The sequence below is a fragment of the Rhagoletis pomonella genome, unplaced genomic scaffold (assembly GCF_013731165.1).
Source record: "Rhagoletis pomonella isolate Grant_MI unplaced genomic scaffold, Rhpom_1.0 Rhpom_scaffold_00004, whole genome shotgun sequence".
Lineage (NCBI taxonomy): Eukaryota > Metazoa > Arthropoda > Insecta > Diptera > Tephritidae > Rhagoletis > Rhagoletis pomonella.
Window position 1 is genome coordinate 48,896,533 of NW_023458558.1, and position 18,860 is coordinate 48,915,392.

The window sequence follows — 18,860 nt, forward strand, 5'->3', positions numbered from 1 at the left end:
TAATTAATAGCTGATTTAAATTATGTCACTCATAACGATTACCGTCCCTGGTTATAAGTGCACAAAAGGCTCGAAAGTTTTTTGAAAAGTTTCAGGCGGGCGCGAATGAGAGAGGCACTTACTGGATTGTAAAACATGAAATGAAACAATTTTCCCATGCACTCAGGCCGTATTGTCCATTGTACTTGAATAAGAAGCGGAGAGCAGGATGCTTGCATGTATTTATAAAAAAAAAAAATATTTATTAGATCATGTGCGATGATTCAGTGCGATTATATTGGTATTTATTATAAAATATAATAAGTAAAACTGCATGAAATTGAGAAAAATGTGTCAAAAAAATATGGTTTTCGTGATAGTAAATGTTTTACAATCGTATAGCATCAGCGCAACTCGATTTTTCAATGCCAACGTTCTGACCAAAAAAGTTCACCCACTTACGCCTCTTGGCAGACCAAACAAACGCAGAAACTTTTTCCAATCACAAAGAATTTAACTTTATATTAGGAGATCTGTAGGTTGGTCTCTCGGTTGGTTCATGCTGCGGACGCTGCTTTTTTGTCCGCACCACCTTTAGTCAATTATCCAGTCCGCTACTTTCAGTATTGCAAAGACTTTCTATTGAAAGATCATCTAGAGGTGCCAAATCTAACAAAACATTTATAGCCAGTCCTGATGTTTTGCTAATGGCGCCCGTAATGCTTAAACATACACACCTTTATAGCTTGGTTAACATTGAAAATTTTCAATGTCTAACCTCCATTTACTATTTATATAGATCTTATTCAAAACAAGATTAAAAAATACCCTTTATGGTGAGAGCTGATGGATTAAAAATAACTACGAAACATGTAATTAAAAAAAAAACGATTTTTTTAAAGACAAGCTTTACTCAATAAAACTTCCGATTTTTACGCAACTAGAGCGCATTCATTTTGTGTTTAACCATCACTTATGGATGCGACCGTTTTAGCATAGTTTAGTTGAGGCGCTAGATAATGCATCAGTAATAAACCTATTTATGGTTAACGAAAATACTGGGAAACTGAAATAGTTTGAGAGAAAACACGAATATGTTTAGTAGTGCTTCCATAGATTCCAAATAATATTGTGAAGATACGTTTAGAATGACTTAGATGACGCGAGGAGATACAACTTAGAAGGGTATAAGAAAATAATTTTGTTCTGCCGCTATCACCGTTCAATCACATGCAAAATGTAATCAATAAAAGTAATAGAGGAAATTTTTTGGTGTCGATTGCTTATCAAGTGTTCATAGAGTTTTCGACATTACCGTTTTAATGACCAAGAAAAAGAGCAAAGTGTGAACCACTTCAGATCCTGTTCCATGTGCACTTTGGTGTCATTTGTAAAGGTCGAGGTTTCGTTGTCACTTCTATTGGAGAAATTAATTTAGAAGCGAGGGTCTCGAGGTCAGCCTTTTGGATGCCCCAGGTCTCTGCACGCTCTTAGCTGCGGATTTTTCACCAACTTTTCCATTCATCAATACATCTAAGCTTAAAGGTGAAATGCTGCCAAGTCCACTTATTTTCAAAACATAGTTTTAGATGCAGAATGACAGATAATGCGAAGCAACTTAGATTTTTCGTTTCACCTGAATAATTTCTAAAACTGTTTGTGTTAGTGTTTGGCCGAGCTTCTCCTCCGAGTTGTGGCGTGAGCCCTGATGTTGTCACACAAAAAGGGGAGACCTACAGTTTTAGGCCGACTCCGCACGGCGATGGTATTTTTTTGTGAAGCTGTTTTTCATGGAAGAAATTTCACTGTCGAGGGGCGTCCGCTGTTTGGAAAAAAAACCTTTTTTTATATTATAGTTTATTATATAAAAATGAAATATTTATCAAGATTATCGACGAAATAATCTGAAAACTGTTTCAATGATTTATAACACGCGAATTCTTGGAACTACATACATACATATGTACCAGCGAAATTATTATTTTCGTTTTTCCATAAATCAAAGCACTCTAAACTATTTTAGCTGCTTTAGTCTTTATTTTTTATATTCGCATTTCGGTCGCAAGTGCCACACAGTGCGCGCGCCCCGCAAATGCTTATGTAAGCTGCATATAAGTAAGTATGTGCACAGCTGACATGCTACTGATTGAGCAAACTGGCAGACGGCTTCAGCGGTTATTGGCAATTGTCGAATTTTACCGTGACTGCATTTGCAGTTTTTTTAAGCATTTATGTAGATAATTTCCCTTCGCATCCCCATCGTGCGAGTATTTAAGATCCATGTATGTATGAATGTGTGTATGTATGACTGTACGCAAACTGTGTTTTATGATAGAGCAAAAAGCAAAAAGAAAGAAAAACTATTACATATATAAAGATAGCGTGAAAACTTAAGCTGCGAAACGCGCGCGCGTGCCACATCGATCGCGTATAAAGGAATGTTCAAGTGAAATGTGTAAAATTATGTACCTAGTACAGCGACTCTAATATATGTATTCCTAATACTAATCAACAAAATCAACTGTGTGTGTGTGTGTGTGTGTGTCAACATGAATATGTACATCTAATAAATAGTTTCTCTTTGTTGTATGTATTTCTTTCAACCGTTTCCAACTCGCTGACATTTGCCAACATCAATCAAAAACGTCATCGCCGTCACATCGTCACTACCACTACCACACCACATACATAATTGCCTTCTGTCGATAAACGTGTATGCGCGCCGTCGTGCAGTAGTGTAAACTTAGGAAACAGCCTAACAAAAAACAAAAACAAGTGTGAAAAATGCCATCAGCGTTCCGCAGGTGCACGCTGCAGGCCGCGTTACTCGCCTGTCTATGCATGGCTATGTCGCCTTGGCGCGTCAGCGCTAGCATCCTTGAAAAACTTCGCGATGATTCAGATCTGTCGCAGGTAAGTGAAGCCCACCTTACTACACATTAATTTAATGCATTTTTTTTTTTTAAGAATTTTTTATATTTTTTATTTAAGTTGCTTTTATAGTTTCGTTTCTATTTTTGTTCGTTTAATCTTCTTGCTAATGCCAGCGTTAGTAGTGTTGTTGTTGTTTAGTTTGGTTTAGTTCGGTTTGTTAGCCGTTCTTGTTTAAGATCTCGTCCTTGTCGTTGCTCTCCTCGATTCGCTGCTTGCGCTTGTTGTCCTCCACCTTTGACTTTTTGCCTTTGTCCTCTATGCAGCATACGTACAAAGATTTACACATACATATGTATGTGCGCCTATATGTATACTATGTAGTATCAACTTCTATATAAACATTGTACTTATTCAAACAGAGTAGCTGTATATGTTTGTTTAGTGTTTCTGATCCTTTTCAGTTGGCATAATCCTCGCGCACATACATACATACATATGTACATGCATACATACACTTAGGTATTTTCATGTCAACAGTTTGTTACAGTTGGCAACAATTCCCTGACCCAATTCATATTTGCTCCACATCATTCACACTCTCATTCGCATCGCGTTGCAGCGTTTCTAATGGCATTGTTGTTGTCCTTGAATTGCCGCCTACCTGCCCGGTACCTGTATGAGAGCTATGTATGTATGCATTTATGTACATATATAACAGGGTATGTATGCAGTATGCAGCGCGCTCTGGGGAACAGCCAATTTGTGGCCGCGCCGCTGGCAACAGCTGCTCATTCATATTTCAAAGTAGCGTTCAAGCATCATAGCGCCCGAGATGCAGTTTACGCGTCGTGGAATTGAGTTGTGGTGAATAGTGTTTTTTTGTTTTTTTGTTTTTTAACTGACAAATTGTGATTGCGAGCATTGCGTCCTTGACCTCTCCCGTTGAGCGAGAAAGAAAATGTTTGAAGGGAAATGGCAACAACATCAAAAAAGCGCCTCTGGGAATTAGCGTTGCACACAAGTTATATTTAACTTAATGGTTAGAGTACTCGTGTACGCATTTTTATGTATGCACATACATACATACATATTTATGTATGATATATGTTTGTTTAAAAAATCGATAGTTACACAAAACGGCTGCCTTAATTTGTTGCACTGCTGTGAGAGTTTGGCTGGCCGCGGCCTTGTTTCATACGCTTGTGTGTGGCTGTGCTGTGCTGTACTGTGCTTGTGTTCGCATTAGTAGGGTTCGTGTGCTTCCGTTTTAGCACAAGTATAACAAGTACCCCTCACCTGTGCTCACCTTAAGTTAACTAACATCCTGAGTCAGTAGTAATCGATATTTTTCATTTTGCTGCTGCTTTCTTGCTTTATTCGTTTCACCCTTTGGTCGTGCGAATTTTTTTATATTTTCTCAGACTTTTTGACATTTGGCGACCACATCGGATGGTCGAAATTGTGTGTGTGTGCTAATCTGTATACATACGTACATACACATAACGTTTACGTCATCGCTGCGTGTTTTATGGTTTACATAAGGTTTTTTTTTCTTTTTTTTTTTTTTGTATGAAGAAGAAGAGTTGGAACGATACAGGTACTCAATTCTGACGTTACATGTTGTACCTACTGAACCACTTAGCAAAAATCAATATTTGAAAAGTGGATTCGGATGCTGTAAACCTGTTGCTTCTTTGTCATGAATTGATTTGGATTAACTACTTTTAGAGCCGATAGCCATAGCAGCTAGTGCTCAGCCCCTTCCCCTTTAGTCTTAAAATTAATTTTTAATTCTAAATAAATAATAATAACTACTTTTACATAGAAGTAGTCAACAGTAATCTAATTTCAGTGATGTATCTGCTGTAATATATGAATTAACTTTAAAGCTTGCCATGCCTATTAAGCGCCGGACAGCTTTGGTTGGCCAAGGTGGCAATGATGAAACAGATATCAATTTTCTTGGCAACCGGGACCAACTTTTTGATGCCTCTTTTCGCGATCGCCCCCAGATTCGATAGAAGACCGACCACAGCCGGCAGAGCCGCAGTCAATCCGTCTGCATCTCAGCAGGGCTGCACACCGCTCCTAAAAGCGTTGCGGTGTAACAGCGCACTTTAAGGCTATTAAATTTGAAATAAAAAAACGACGTCTTCACTTCTTTAAGTTGCAAAATCTCATAAACGTTGCTTGCTAGAGTACTTCTAGATTCAACGCAAATAATTGCTTAGTAATTAAATGCTTTAATTTTAGGGGTCATGGTGACAGTTGATAAAAAAAAACCTGTTGGGCTTAGAGTGGGAAAGGTAAAAGTCATAAATAAAATACGTCTCATCATTTACTCACTTATAATTATTTCGTACTTCTCTTTTTTTTTAATCGAAAATTGACTTGGAAATGCAGGTGCTAAAGATTATTACCAAAAAAAAAGGTGCGAGTACCGATTCGTCAGGTCTTGAACTTGTATGTAGTTTTCGACCATATAATTAGTGTTTCAGCTTCTTTTCGCGTTATAATCTTCCCCATATTCTACATTTAGGACTTTCTTATAGAAGAGGGAGTCCAAACTAAATTTCATCAAAATCGGATGAAATTTAATGTTTCGGCCCACAAGAGTGGAGGGCATGGTAATTAGCCCATCTTCACCATATTTTATAATTTCCTATCCTTAAGAAAAATTAGAGCACATGTTAAGTTTCAGCTAAATCGGTGCACGTTAACAACTACCAAACACCGTGCGACGTCAGGATTTCTTGAAGACTTTGAAATTTAAAAGGTAGGATTAATTCAAATATCATTTAAAAAACTCAATACAATAGTGTTTCCAGATAAAATAGAAAGTTGTTTAGAATTTAAAAACGTATTATTTTTTGGTTTTGGCGACCTTTTCAATTCTTAATTTGTTGGTTTTTGCCGGCTCGAGGTCAAATTTTTTTATGGAATTTTGATTAAAAACACAGGTTTTTTAATTTTTGTCCAATATATTTCGGTTACACCGCGGTAATCGTCTTCAGGGCAAATTGATGACACGTCTGCTCCGTGTGACGTGGAGTTTTGTACGAGCCGGCAAAAACCAACAAATTATTATTTTTTGGTTCAGAAAGACAAACAGGTATTAGAAATGCCCTTATAATTAATTCAATTTAGTCCTCTTTTAAAAATAAATTTTGCAAATGTTCAAGGATATTCAAGAATAAAATTTTAAAAGGACATTTTCAATACCTATGCGTCCTTCTGCTGCAAAAATTGTTTATTTTTTAATTCTATAGAAATTTCTCTTTTATTTGATACCCACGTTCGATATTTTACATTGTTACTGAAACGCAGTTTTACTATTTCTGGTCCCTAGTGTACACGGTGCACGGTGTTATCATAAGTAATGCGAAACTTAAAAGCATGAGATGCCAACAAACTATGTTTGTACCTAACTACATATGTATGTAGAAGACTAGCGTCTTCCCTTCTAAGAGATATGTATGTAAATTAAAATTTATGAGCTTACTAAGTTCCACACATGGTTCTGTTTCCAGTAGCTTTGTGTTTTAGTCCTTACATTTTCTGCCTGTTGGATCATATACAGGTCATACTCCCGTTGACTTTTAACACCAAATACAGTTTGGAGAGGGACTTACAAAATTATCCACAAAGCCCCCTTCATCTATGATAGCTGAAGGAGAAATGTGCATCTAGCAGAATCTGAGATGATTCCTCACTACTTTCAGTTCAATCACCGTCGTCCTAATAGTCTTGACGTTGCGCTGTAGCTCTCAATAATACTACAAAATTGTGGCGATAAGCTTTTCTTTTCCTGACGTTTAGAATTTTGTAGATCGTCAAAAGATCTCTGAAGAGTACAGCACCTAGAATATTCTGAAAATTTCGCTAATTTGTAACTTTCTCTTACGTATTTACTAAGAGTGCCTAGTCCGGAGTTCCACCCGGGTGACTTAGTACTTCTATTGGTTATATTTATGGCACAAGCTTGCTTGTAAGCATTATACATAGTTTTTGATTGACAGAAAACCGCTTATCTTTTCGCTTATACTTTTCCGAGAATGAGTGCTCGCCAAGAGCTCTTCACTTCGTCACCAATGCCCCAGGCTCAGACTAAAGTCTTACAACGCGCACTTTGCTTTATTGGTTCAAGTGATATTGGGTAATCGAAGAGATGGTCGGTGTCCTATTATAGTTGAGTTTAAGGATTTAAACTCCCTTGCCATTTCGAATGAATTTGTGATGCATAAGGCTGCGATTATCGAAAAAAAAAAACAATCAGCATAAACTTAACTTTCGAGCTGCATTGGCGGGGTTTCTCTATTACGTCAAATTTATTCGCAAACACGTCTCAAAAGAGAGTAATAAACGTCAACTAGTCAACACTGTTCTGAAGTTGAGAAAAAAAAAATATTAAGCTAGGGCTCTTACATCTTGGCATCCACGGCTAAGCTTATCACAAAAACATTGGAAAAAAACGAAGGCTACATTTTTTAAGCACTAAAAATTGTTGATGCCGTAGCCGATAGCTGCCACTGAGAATAAAAGCCTTTGTACGGGAAAGACCAAATCGAGTGAGACTTGGCTTTTGCTACATGGTTTTTGTAATACGCGACTGATAGCAAGTAAAATTAGGAACAGTGAAAAACTGTTTGTAAATCAGGTCAATTGTACTGTATTTTGTTAAATTGTATATATATGTGCATACATATATATATGTACATATGGAGGCATACATATACTGGTAATTATATCGTCATTAACAACTTTTGGGGAAAGTAGGCTTAATTATGCAACAAAACGTTTAGAAAACTTTCCGTAGGTTGATATATTAAAACGTCGAAACTAATTGGTATATTAAACATAATTTAAATGTATGTACATTTATAAATACTTATGTGCAAGTAGTGCCTGTGAGTCATTGCTTCTATAATTTAAATAATGCAAGCTACTGGCGTTCACACCTCGAATGTGTGACTTTCTTTTATGGAATTATTGGTTTCCCCAACAATAAGTAATCATTATTCTGTAAACGTACACGAAGGTACACTATATATAGTACATATATGTGCACATTTATGTAAAAGAACGAAAAACTTAAAGTACATTATCACGCTTACGTACTTACATCTGTACATACGGATGTATGCATGTACATTAGGGTGGTAAAAAAACAGTTAAGTCGGAATTGTAACGCTCTCACTATCTAGGATTGTTCTATATCGAAAAAAGTATACCCCTATTTTTTATTTTGAAACCAAAAAATATTTAGAGGTCGCTCAAAGCGTTCAAAGTTTTCCATGTATTTTTATATGGGAAAAATAAATTTTTTCGTAGAAATGGTATAGAATTCGTGAAAGTCAATATTTTTCGATCGAAAAACTCTGGTTCTCTTCAGGAGACTTTCAATAATAATACTCATTTTTATTGGTCGCCCCATTGCATCTCTTGGTGTTTTGTGGGTTTTTGGCGGCTCTATAAATTATAGTTACAATGAAAAAATGGTTCAATATATAATTGGGTATTATTATTGGGAATGTCCTGCAGATACGCAGAGAGTTTTCTGAGTTTTGGACCACCCTAATGTGCATAAGGGCGGTTAAAAAGTACATAGAAAAAACGACCTTTTAATATTTTCCTGTGACTTCTCCCAGAATTATTCAGGCAGATTTTAAAATTCACTTCCGAGGGAATTTCACCCAAAGCCACTTTGAATTCAAACAGAATGGGAAGGTGAATTGCATTGTCTGATATAGAATGAGAAAAGAAAAAAAAAAAAAGTTTTTGTAATTTTGAAAACGGTTAATTTTTAATGGTGTGCAGTGTGGAAAATCAAATTATTTTTTTGACTAAGTCAAAAATCTCGAGAATGAGATAAAAAAGATTACCTTGTCCTTTAAAAAATTTAAAACCTTTTATTATTTTTTACCTGAAAACATACTGTTGCAATGAGCCTTTCAAAAAGTCTTAACCACATATTTTTGCTGTTCTTGCACCAAATAATCTATTTCCATGACTGCAAGAACCGGAAAATGCATTAAATTTTTTTAAGTTCATTTCATGCAATTTATAGAATTATTGTTAGAGTCCCAAAAAAATAAAATGATGATGCATATTGTACTTAAAAATTTTAGCAAATATTTTCTCAACGGGTTTGTTTATTTTTTTTATATAAAAAAATATTCGTTTTATAGTAAATATACAAAAAACGCATTTTATTCATACCTAATAATATTTTTCTTGTGTTAGTTTGATGTTTATTATTTTTTTTGAAAGTATCTAAGGCATATATGTAATACTCCTATATTGGCAGTAAGAGCTAGTACCGTCCGAAAACACTACAGAATAGATATATCAATAAACACGTACGAAAGAAAAGGAACACATACGTTTATAAATAAACATGTACACAACACATATACAAAAACGGCACTCAAGTACACAATAAATTGACACAAATGGTACTAGACTGTCTCGCTTTATTTTCGGAATGCTTACACATTGAGAAGTTAGCTTACTGCCAATATAGAAGTATTACATATATGATCTAAGGAACTATCTCACAACATGTATGTATGTATATGAGAAAATCTCACACTTATCTTAGAAAATTCATTTTTCAGTTTTCTATAAAGAACAAGATTCCAACGCGAAATTGTGTTTAAATGTAAATTTGAAAAGGATACACTATACATACTAAAAAAAAGCTTGTAAGTAAAAAATAACCACTCGTGCTCATATATTTAGCCGTAGTTGCGTATATAACGTATACGCCCCGTAGCACCACGCGCAGTCACCTATGCGTTTATGTATTCGCCCGCCTTAACTTAAAAGTCATATATTATTTAAAACTACTTAAATATTGGCGTGAAAGATTTTAACACAGTACATATAGTTACATACATATACTAATTTCTTCATGTATATAACAATTTTAGCACGAATTTCGAGTTTGCCAATAAAAATTTTAAAAATGGAATTTTAGTTTCTCAAATCAGTCATCTTTTACTCAATGTATTTTTTTTTATTGGCTGACACACAAAAAAGCTGTGGCAGCTGTCATTTTTTTAATTTCGTGGTAAACTCTTGAAACTTTCCAGATATGTTGTATTTGATGCCAACGTCCATTGCCTCTAATATGAATATTCTATTTGAAAACTTCCAGCAGTTATTAAAAAATAATAATAATTATGATTTTTTCGAGTGATAATGAAAAAAATGAGTAATTTCGGTACTTTTTCGCCCAAAATATATGTTTTAAGGCTAAACTTGTTCAAATATTTAATTTATTTTATATTGTACTTGTTTCTGGAACTACATTGATTGAAATAGATGCAAGAAGAATGCTTCAGCGTTTTATTTTCTGCCCAGAGAAGGGAGTGACACTAAAAAAACAACTCGCGAGATTTGGTTATATACGATTCCTAATAGAAAATTTGAAATTTTAATTAGCATTTGTTGAAATTCGTCGAATTTTTACAAATCTCGTACAATATTGAAATTTTGACTCACATGGTTTTCGTTTGATAGGTATACTTGTATAAAAATAATTATAAACATTAAATAAACAAAAGAAAAATAGCCAAAACTTGTTAAAATGTCCTTATTTGTTTGCCCGCCACCGTAAATACATAAAATGTATGGCAATCGAAAGCGCTCGCTGGTAACCAATTTCAAAATAAAGAAGTTCGGTCTCATAATTTTCAAAATTCTTCAGTTTTGGAAAAAAATTGGATCACCCTAATGTACCTAAATACAAATGTACAGACATAAATTATTCATGCCACGTCCGTTTGTGTAGATAATTAATGCCTTTAGCCAATTGGAGCGCGTAAAACTTCAGAAATTGAGATGATTTTAATTTGGTGCGATGTCTTTTAGAACATGGATGCATATCCTGGAGGGTATATTGCTTTTTGAGTAAGACCGAAAATCTTTCTTACATAATTTAAACAGTACACAACAATACATATTCTCATACATGCGTATATATTTCATCATTTATGTAGTTATCACAAACATGGACATACATATGTACATATATAAGTACGAGTATGCATCTGCGTGATAGACAATTGGCATTTTCTTAGCCAATTCACAGACTCTGATAGTTGGCTAACCAGTAGGGTAGTGTTGGTCAGCATAATGCTGCTAAACATGGCTGGCTTCTGTGTGATGCACGCCAGCTGTTCAAGCTACCATAACATTTTACATATTAATACCCAACGCACGCACACACACAATAGCCTCATTTGCATACATACTTATTGTATTTAATATTATTACTTCAGGTTTGCTTTGCACTTCATTCATTCATTGTAACGAGCCAAAAAGCGTTGCGCTCTGTTAAGCAAGTAATGCCACAAAAATGTGTCTAACAACAACTACATACATACATATTCGCCGCACTAAGCCTAGTCTAACCATCAACCATCATCAACACCGAATAACTCGACTTGGCTTGTCCAATAAAATGAGTGACAAAGGGTAACCAGGTGGCTAACACCAGAGTTTTTCAATTGTAAACGTGTTTTTATTTCTGCGTTTTTTTTTCGTGCACTGAAACAAAAGAAAACTGCAAGTCAACACAAAAATATGTATATAAAGACTCTCTCAAGCACACTGAACGGTACATATGTACACATATATGTATGTACATACATATGTATAAACATATGACACTATATGCTTGCGAATACGAAATAAGAAAACGCCTAACTAGGAAATGGGCACAAAAGGTAAATAAACATCACAAAATAATAAAAGAAATTTGTAGTTGAAAGTCATGTAGTACTTGATAGGTTTATACATACATACATACATACATACGTGCATACGTACATATGTATACTTATACATAATTGTTGTGCTAAGCTAGAAAGTGTGTTGACATCCATCCAAGTTCAGAAGGCAATGTAATTACTGAAATTGTTGTCTTTTAGGGGAAAACTGTTTCTCGGACCGCAAAAATTTCTATTTTATAAAGCAGGGTTGTATGTATACCTCAGTTTTCCAGTGTATGTATGTTCCTGTGTTGCATTTCATGAAGTGATTTGGGTTATTAATAATTCTGGGTTCTCGAAAATGTTGTTTCATTTGAAAACTGTTGAGAATGTAGATGCAATTGATTCTCTCAATGCCCACGTATCCCATAAAATTAAACACTTTGTAGCAATGATGTGTTTCTATAAAAATGTAACTGTTTGCTTGCGTTCACGCAGTGGGCATAACATCTTACCGTTTTATACAAACAATAACTAGCTGAAAGTTATACGTCTTCTTCTCCTAGTTTAGCGCTGTAACCGTCTACGCAATTCTAGCCGGGCTCAATAAACCGCATCAGTCGTTTCAGTTGTGGGTCTACTGACTCAAATTGAAAATGTCAAAAGAAATCAAGTCCTTCTCCGCCTGGTATTTCCATCGCAGAGGAGTACTTGCTCTTCCTCTACTACCTATAGCGGGTTCGTATTGAGTGCATTCTGGGTTGGATCCCATCTTACCCAGGTGTACTAGAATCGCTGGGATACCAAATTCAGACATCGCGACTTATGCTGAGGTATTTCCTTTTAGTGCTGTGAGAAGCGGTTGCGAGATTCGACATACATATAAATAGTGAATACCTGGTATATGATGGATTTTAGTTGTAAAGCCAACACGTTTAGGTCCATCAAGTTCGATGCCGTTGAGCTGAAGCCTTTCTCAAAATACGCTTGTTAAGACCTGATAGGTAATGGCGATGGCGAGCTGTCTGTGGCAGCAGCTTTTTCTTTTTTCGGGTGGTGGTACCTCGACACAAAAGCCTTCAAATGGGAATCAGGTTCATCGCCTCCGCTAGTTTCTGTGGCAAGTTGTTCCTTCCTTTTTTCCTTTTTTAGGCGTTAGACGTTATTTCTCCTTCTAATACACAAAATGCGGCTCGCTTTCTTACTCAGTCCTCTCTATCAACCATACGTATGTAGCTCGTTCTGCGCCAGATAGAGAGCAGGTGTCAAAATCCTCTACCGAATTTCTTTAAAGGTGGTGATTCCAGTCTTAGTCCTCGAGCTGCTTCATTGCAGAAGACACATCTCATGGTGGAAACACGCTGCAGACTTAAGTGAACCCTTAAAGTGAATAAATAGAATTGGACCCACCGAAGTATCCACGGTACGTGAAGGCAGACGCAAAAGTATAGTCAAGCACCTGTAACAACAATCCTTTTGCGGTAACCCTCGAGTATGTATAACCTTTTGTCTTGGGAATAAGAATACACCATCCACTGAACCAAGACTTCATCGTGAATCAATCAACACCCTCGTCAACTTTCTTCACCCCTTTGAAGTCCATCGTAGAAGACCAACGCGGCCTATTGCAGACGAAGAGCTCGAGTTGCTTTGCAAGTCTCGCGATTTGTTGATACAACTCAATTCTGGATATTGTAGCAGGTTAAACTGTTCAGTTCCATTTGAATAAGATGCTCCGACGACACTAACCACCTATTTATGTATACATATGCCCAACAAACAAAAGGCCACGTTTTAAATAGTTCCGTTTTCAATAAAATAAGTAATTCAAATTTAAAGATTCTGGTATATAAATAAACTAGAATTATTCGATTGTAAAAATTCGATTTACTGGGTACTTTGATCTATGTTTCAAAAAAAACAGCCTCAAAATATTCGAAAAATTTGTTGAAACCGAAAAAATATTTAGAGGTCGCTCAAAAACACTCAAAGTTTTCCAAGTATTTTATAAGGGGAAAAACCGTTTAACGCGGAAATGGTACAGAATTCTTGAAAATTAATATTTTTCCAGTAATAATACCCAATTGTTTATTTTACCATTTTTTAATAGTAGCGATTTTTTCGTGGTTTTAGGGGCACTATAAAAGTAGGTTAATATTAAAAATGGTTAAATAAAAAATTGGAAACAAAGTTTATCGATAGAAAAATATTAATTTTCAAGAATTCTACACTATTTCTATGAAAAACTGTATAAAAGACATGGAAACTTTGAGCGCTTTGAGCGACCTCTAAATATTTTTTTAATTTCAAAATAAAAACAAGTAAGAGCAGCGCTGTCTTCGGCTATGCCGAAGGCTTCATACCTTTCATGAACATCTGCAAATTTTACTTTGACAGATTACTGCTTTTGAATACATCTGCATACATCGATAGAGGAGTTACATACTTATATAAAAAATCGCATCTAAACAATCAGAGGTATGGAAGATATACTTTATATGGCACCAATCTAAGTGATTTTCACTGCTATGTGATCGGTATGTAAACCGGTAACACAATTTATTGGGTTTAGTTTCCTACATAAAGGAGATATATGGCAAAAACTGGTATCTGAACAATCAGTGCTATAGGAGATAAAGCTTATACAGCATAGATTTTGATGATTTTCTCAGTAGACTTTGTATTATTATTTATAAAATATCTTACGAAATTTATCGGTTTTAGCTGTTCAAATAAAGGAGTTTTACAGTAAAATCCCATATCTGAACAATCAGATGTATGGAAGATATATGTTGTAGTCATCCGATCCTTGTTATTTTCACTGTAAGTATTCTGTAAATAATGAGTGAAAGTGGTGCGAAATTTCATGTTCCTAGCTGCATAAATGGAGGAGTTATGATAAAAGACCTCATATCTGAACAATCAGTTGTATGGGGTCTGCAGGTTATAGTGACCCGACCTTTGTTATTTTCACTGTAAGTCTTCTGTTATAATGACTGAAAACAGCGCGAAATTTCATGGTCCTAGCTACATAAATGGATGAATTATAACGAAAAATCTCATATCTGAACAATCAGTTGTATGGGAGCTATAGGTTATAGTTACCCGATCTTTTTAATTTTCACTGTAAGTTTTCTGTTGATAACTATTGAAAACAGTGCGGAATTTCATGTTCCTAGCGATATAAATGGAGGAGTTATAACGAAAAATTTTATATCTGAACAATCAGTTGTATGGGGTCTATAGGTTATAGTGACCCGATCTTTGTAATTTTCACTGTAAGTATTCTGTTGATAATGGGTGCAAGTACTGCAAAATTTCATGTTCGTAGCTGCATAAATAAAGAAGTTACAACGAAAAATCTCATATCTGAACAATCAGTTGTATGGGAGCTATAGGTTATAGTGACCCGATCTTTGTAATTTTTACTATAAGCATTCTGTTGATAATGGGTGCAAGTGCTGCGAAATTTCATGTTCGTAGCTGCGTAAATGGAGAAGTTATAACGAAAAATCTCATATCTGAACAATCAGTTGTATGGGAGCCATATGTTATAGTGGTCCGATTCTTCCGGTTCCGACAAATGATTAATACATTATAAAAATACACCCACCTACCAAATTTGATCCGGATATCTCGAAAACTGAGAGACTAGATTGCATACAAACAGACAGACAGACGGACAGACGGACAGACGGACAGACGGACAGACGGACAGACGGACATGGATAAATCAACTCAGCTCGACGTTCTGATCATATAAGTATACATTTTGATGGGTCTATCTCTTTTTGTTCTGGTACTTACAAACATCGGACCAAAGTTATAATACCATTTCATGCTCATGAAAGGTATAATAAACAGGGGTATAACTTTTTTCGGTATAGAACAATCCTATGGGTGAGAGCATTCAAATTCCGACTCAACTTTTTTTTGGACCACCCTAATGTGCATACATATCAAAACTGTTTCTTACTGAATTTTTTTAACGACTTCCACAGCTGTTGTTCCAACTTCAAAATTTCTATGTGAAATACCGTTCACCCGAAATCGTTCCACATTCATAATAAAGTGAACGATTTCGGGAGACGAAATTTTTCGCCGGGAAAATTGTTTACGAATATTTATAATAAAGCTGATTGATTTGAAGTTGTACAATTTTCTACATATGCACATATGTACATACATATGTATATTTATGTGGTTTTTGCTTCGAAATATATATTTAATTATTATGCAATTGAATTTTCAGCAGTGCCAAAGTTTTGAAGAACAGTTTTATTTTACATAATTCCACTTTAAAAAATGTAAACGACTCTGGTAGAAACATTTTGAAAGTTACGGAATTTTGCTGTAATGCAAACATCCAACTGAAAAATTAAAATTTACCCCCAAAAATTGCATGCGAAGACTATAATACACATAAATAGTGGCATGAAGCACATTGGTCATTGTATGTATGTACATATATATGAATGTATGTATGTGCGTACCCAGCTTTCGTCAATTGAATATAAGACCTTGCCTTATATTATTTTTAACAAATAGATGACATTTAATGTCGTCATTTTTGCATTGTAATTGACCTTTGAATTTAATGCGATGACCCGTCTTCCTGTCAGCATCATTTAAGGTAATAAATAGACATACATACACACAAAACATATGTATGTACGTATGAATATCATTTTATACATATAAGTATGTATGTATATGTATGTTTGTATATATGCACATGCGAACTTTTATGTGAATGAAATTACCTAAGTAAACCGGGTGTGTGACGGCTCTTGTCAAGTCACAGCCGCAATCCGGTCTTTGGCAGAGCGTTAAAAGAAACCTCCGGTTGGGGGAGGCGTCGTCGGCAACTTGTCGTCATCGACATATTGCATTCACCGCCGCTGTTAATGTACTCACACGAATGATATGTACATATGTATATTTTAAGAAGGAAAGCAAGCAACATGCATATTAACAAATTATGCATTTACACAAAAATTTACATGTACGCACATGCATACATACATATGTAAGTCTAAAAGATTGCATGTCGAGCACAATGCAAGCAAGTCTACGATATGTACATACATACATACATAAGTATTATGCACTTGTAATAAAACGTACATGCATACATACATACATACATACAGTGATGACTCTGCGCCCGTGTGGGCGTTCACATCTTTTGTTTGCAGTGAGTGTACTACGTACTATGTGTGTCTGCTTGTATGCATACAAGTGGTGGCGCATGTGGGACGTTTTGCTCGGACTGACGTTTATGGCACTTAGATGCCATTTGCCACAGCAGTGTGCCCCCTTTTGTTTACCGGCCAGTTACTTTTGGCCTCCAACTCTAAATACATACATTTATGGAACGTGCTGAATGATGAATGCAGGATCTACATATATATACATACATATAGCAAAGATTGATATGACTTTTATATTTGTACATACATATGTACGCGTGTGTGCCCGAATCAGCAGGAGGAGCCAACTGCTCCAGCGTCTACTTCAATTAAATTTAATTAAGATTTAAACTGTTCAACGACGTGACGATGACCTTAATGTAGCCACTTCGGTTGTGTCGGTGGTTGTTATGAGGGGGTGTTTATTGCATTTAGACGACTATCACAACCCAACGCAGACAGTCTATGAAAATGTGGGATCCACATACAAGTATGTATGTATGTACATGAGTGTGTTTGTTAAAGCATCTATGGATAGATGAGCATGAATGAAAAAAGCTAGCTTCACAAATGGATCATGCTTCATCATATGTTTGCTTCTGGTGTGTGTGGCACAGATGTGTGGATGCATGTCCGCTCCCGTTTTATTTTCAAAGCTAAGATACGAATACGTACTTATGACATTAATACAAATACCTACAAATATACATAAATATGTTTGTATATGTATGTATGTATGTCCGTATGTCGCTTGTGGAAGTGTTAATTGAAAATTACTTTCATCATTGAAAGCTTCTGCATTTCTAATATTTCTAAGAGCACAACATCGTCCGAGTAAGAATTCGATGTTAATTTCTTCTATTTTTTTATTTGATACATTTTTTTTTGTTTTTTGTGTGCAGTGCCATCATCGCATTTTTAATTGAAAGCAAATTAACACGTAAGGAATTTCTAGCATTTCATTAACTCATGGGAATTGAAAGTGATACCCAAATGTTGAGTATATGCAACTAATAAAATGATGAGAATTACATTAGCTCAAAAGCGCATTTGTATAATCTAATCAACAAAATAAATTCTTTTAATTTCTAAATTTAGAATGATGGATCGGGCAAGATGAAAGTGACAAGTGATCTTAATGAATTACATACTACTTGCATGCCTTGCAATTGCATTAGATATGCATCGCATAGCAGTAGCCCAGTGTATAGAGGTGCTTAGAGAAAGTGTTTTCAAACACCGCCTAATGGTCTGTGGTGCACACTAACTACTACTCGGTAGAACCCAAGTTCGATACCAAACAGTATTCCCAGAAAACATTTTTTTTTTCTAATAGCAGTCGCCCCTTAAATAATTGCCACTGCCATACCTCTGAGTGTATTTCTGTTATTGAAATACTATTTATTTATGTGCGGTTTAGAGGCGTTGCAAAGAGCTCCAGCTAGTAATTACAAATTTGTTACAAAAAAAAAACCGAAGTAAAAGTGTCTCGTAAGTAGGAAGTCTCGTCGTGTCATTTTTATACCGAGCCTCCTTGTGCACTGGGTATTATAACTTGGTTCCAATAACAGTTGTTTGTAACAGCCTAAAGGAACTGAGATAGATATAGACATATATACACCAAAATGTTCAGAGTGAGTAGAGAAGTCGATTAAGCCATGTCTGTTTGTCCTTCCGTGTGTCCGAGCACAAGCGAAAATTCAGATATCTAACGAAATTCGGTTTAGCACCGCCCACTTATGCGGAATCGCTGCAACTCAGTAGCCGCTTCACCAAACTCGGTACGAACATTGCTCGGAATAAAAGTAAGAAACAAATGAGATTATCTTCTTCTTCTTATTTGGCGCTGTAACCGCCTAAGCGATTTTGGCCATAATGAGATTATAGATTTTTGTAAAATAGGCGTGGCACCACCCCACTTATGACATATGTTATCGGTGTCGATTAATCGATTTCTGCCAAACTCGATTCAATTATTTCATTCGATCTAACTTCACATTTTATTGGAACTGTTTACAATCGGGAAGAATACCCATGCTTATCATGTAGTTTACAGTAATATGAAAATACGATATTTAATATGTGCGCAGGGTACATA

The 18,860-nt window shown here is 35.5% G+C and overlaps 1 protein-coding gene across 4 annotated transcripts in view; it reads left to right on the forward strand.

The window, feature by feature from the left end:
* The first annotated feature begins 2,364 nt into the window (after positions 1–2,364).
* LOC118737711 (fasciclin-1) overlaps positions 2,365–18,860 on the forward strand; it is a 53,368-nt gene continuing 36,872 nt past the window's right edge. For 3 of the 4 annotated variants that reach the window (XM_036468412.1, XM_036468414.1, XM_036468413.1), the window contains exon 1: positions 2,365–2,892. In XM_036468412.1, coding sequence (XP_036324305.1) covers positions 2,764–2,892 — 129 coding nt within the window. In that variant the 5' untranslated portion in view covers positions 2,365–2,763. The remainder of the gene's footprint in view (positions 2,893–18,860) is intronic. The other variant, XM_036468415.1, reaches the window with a different exon arrangement.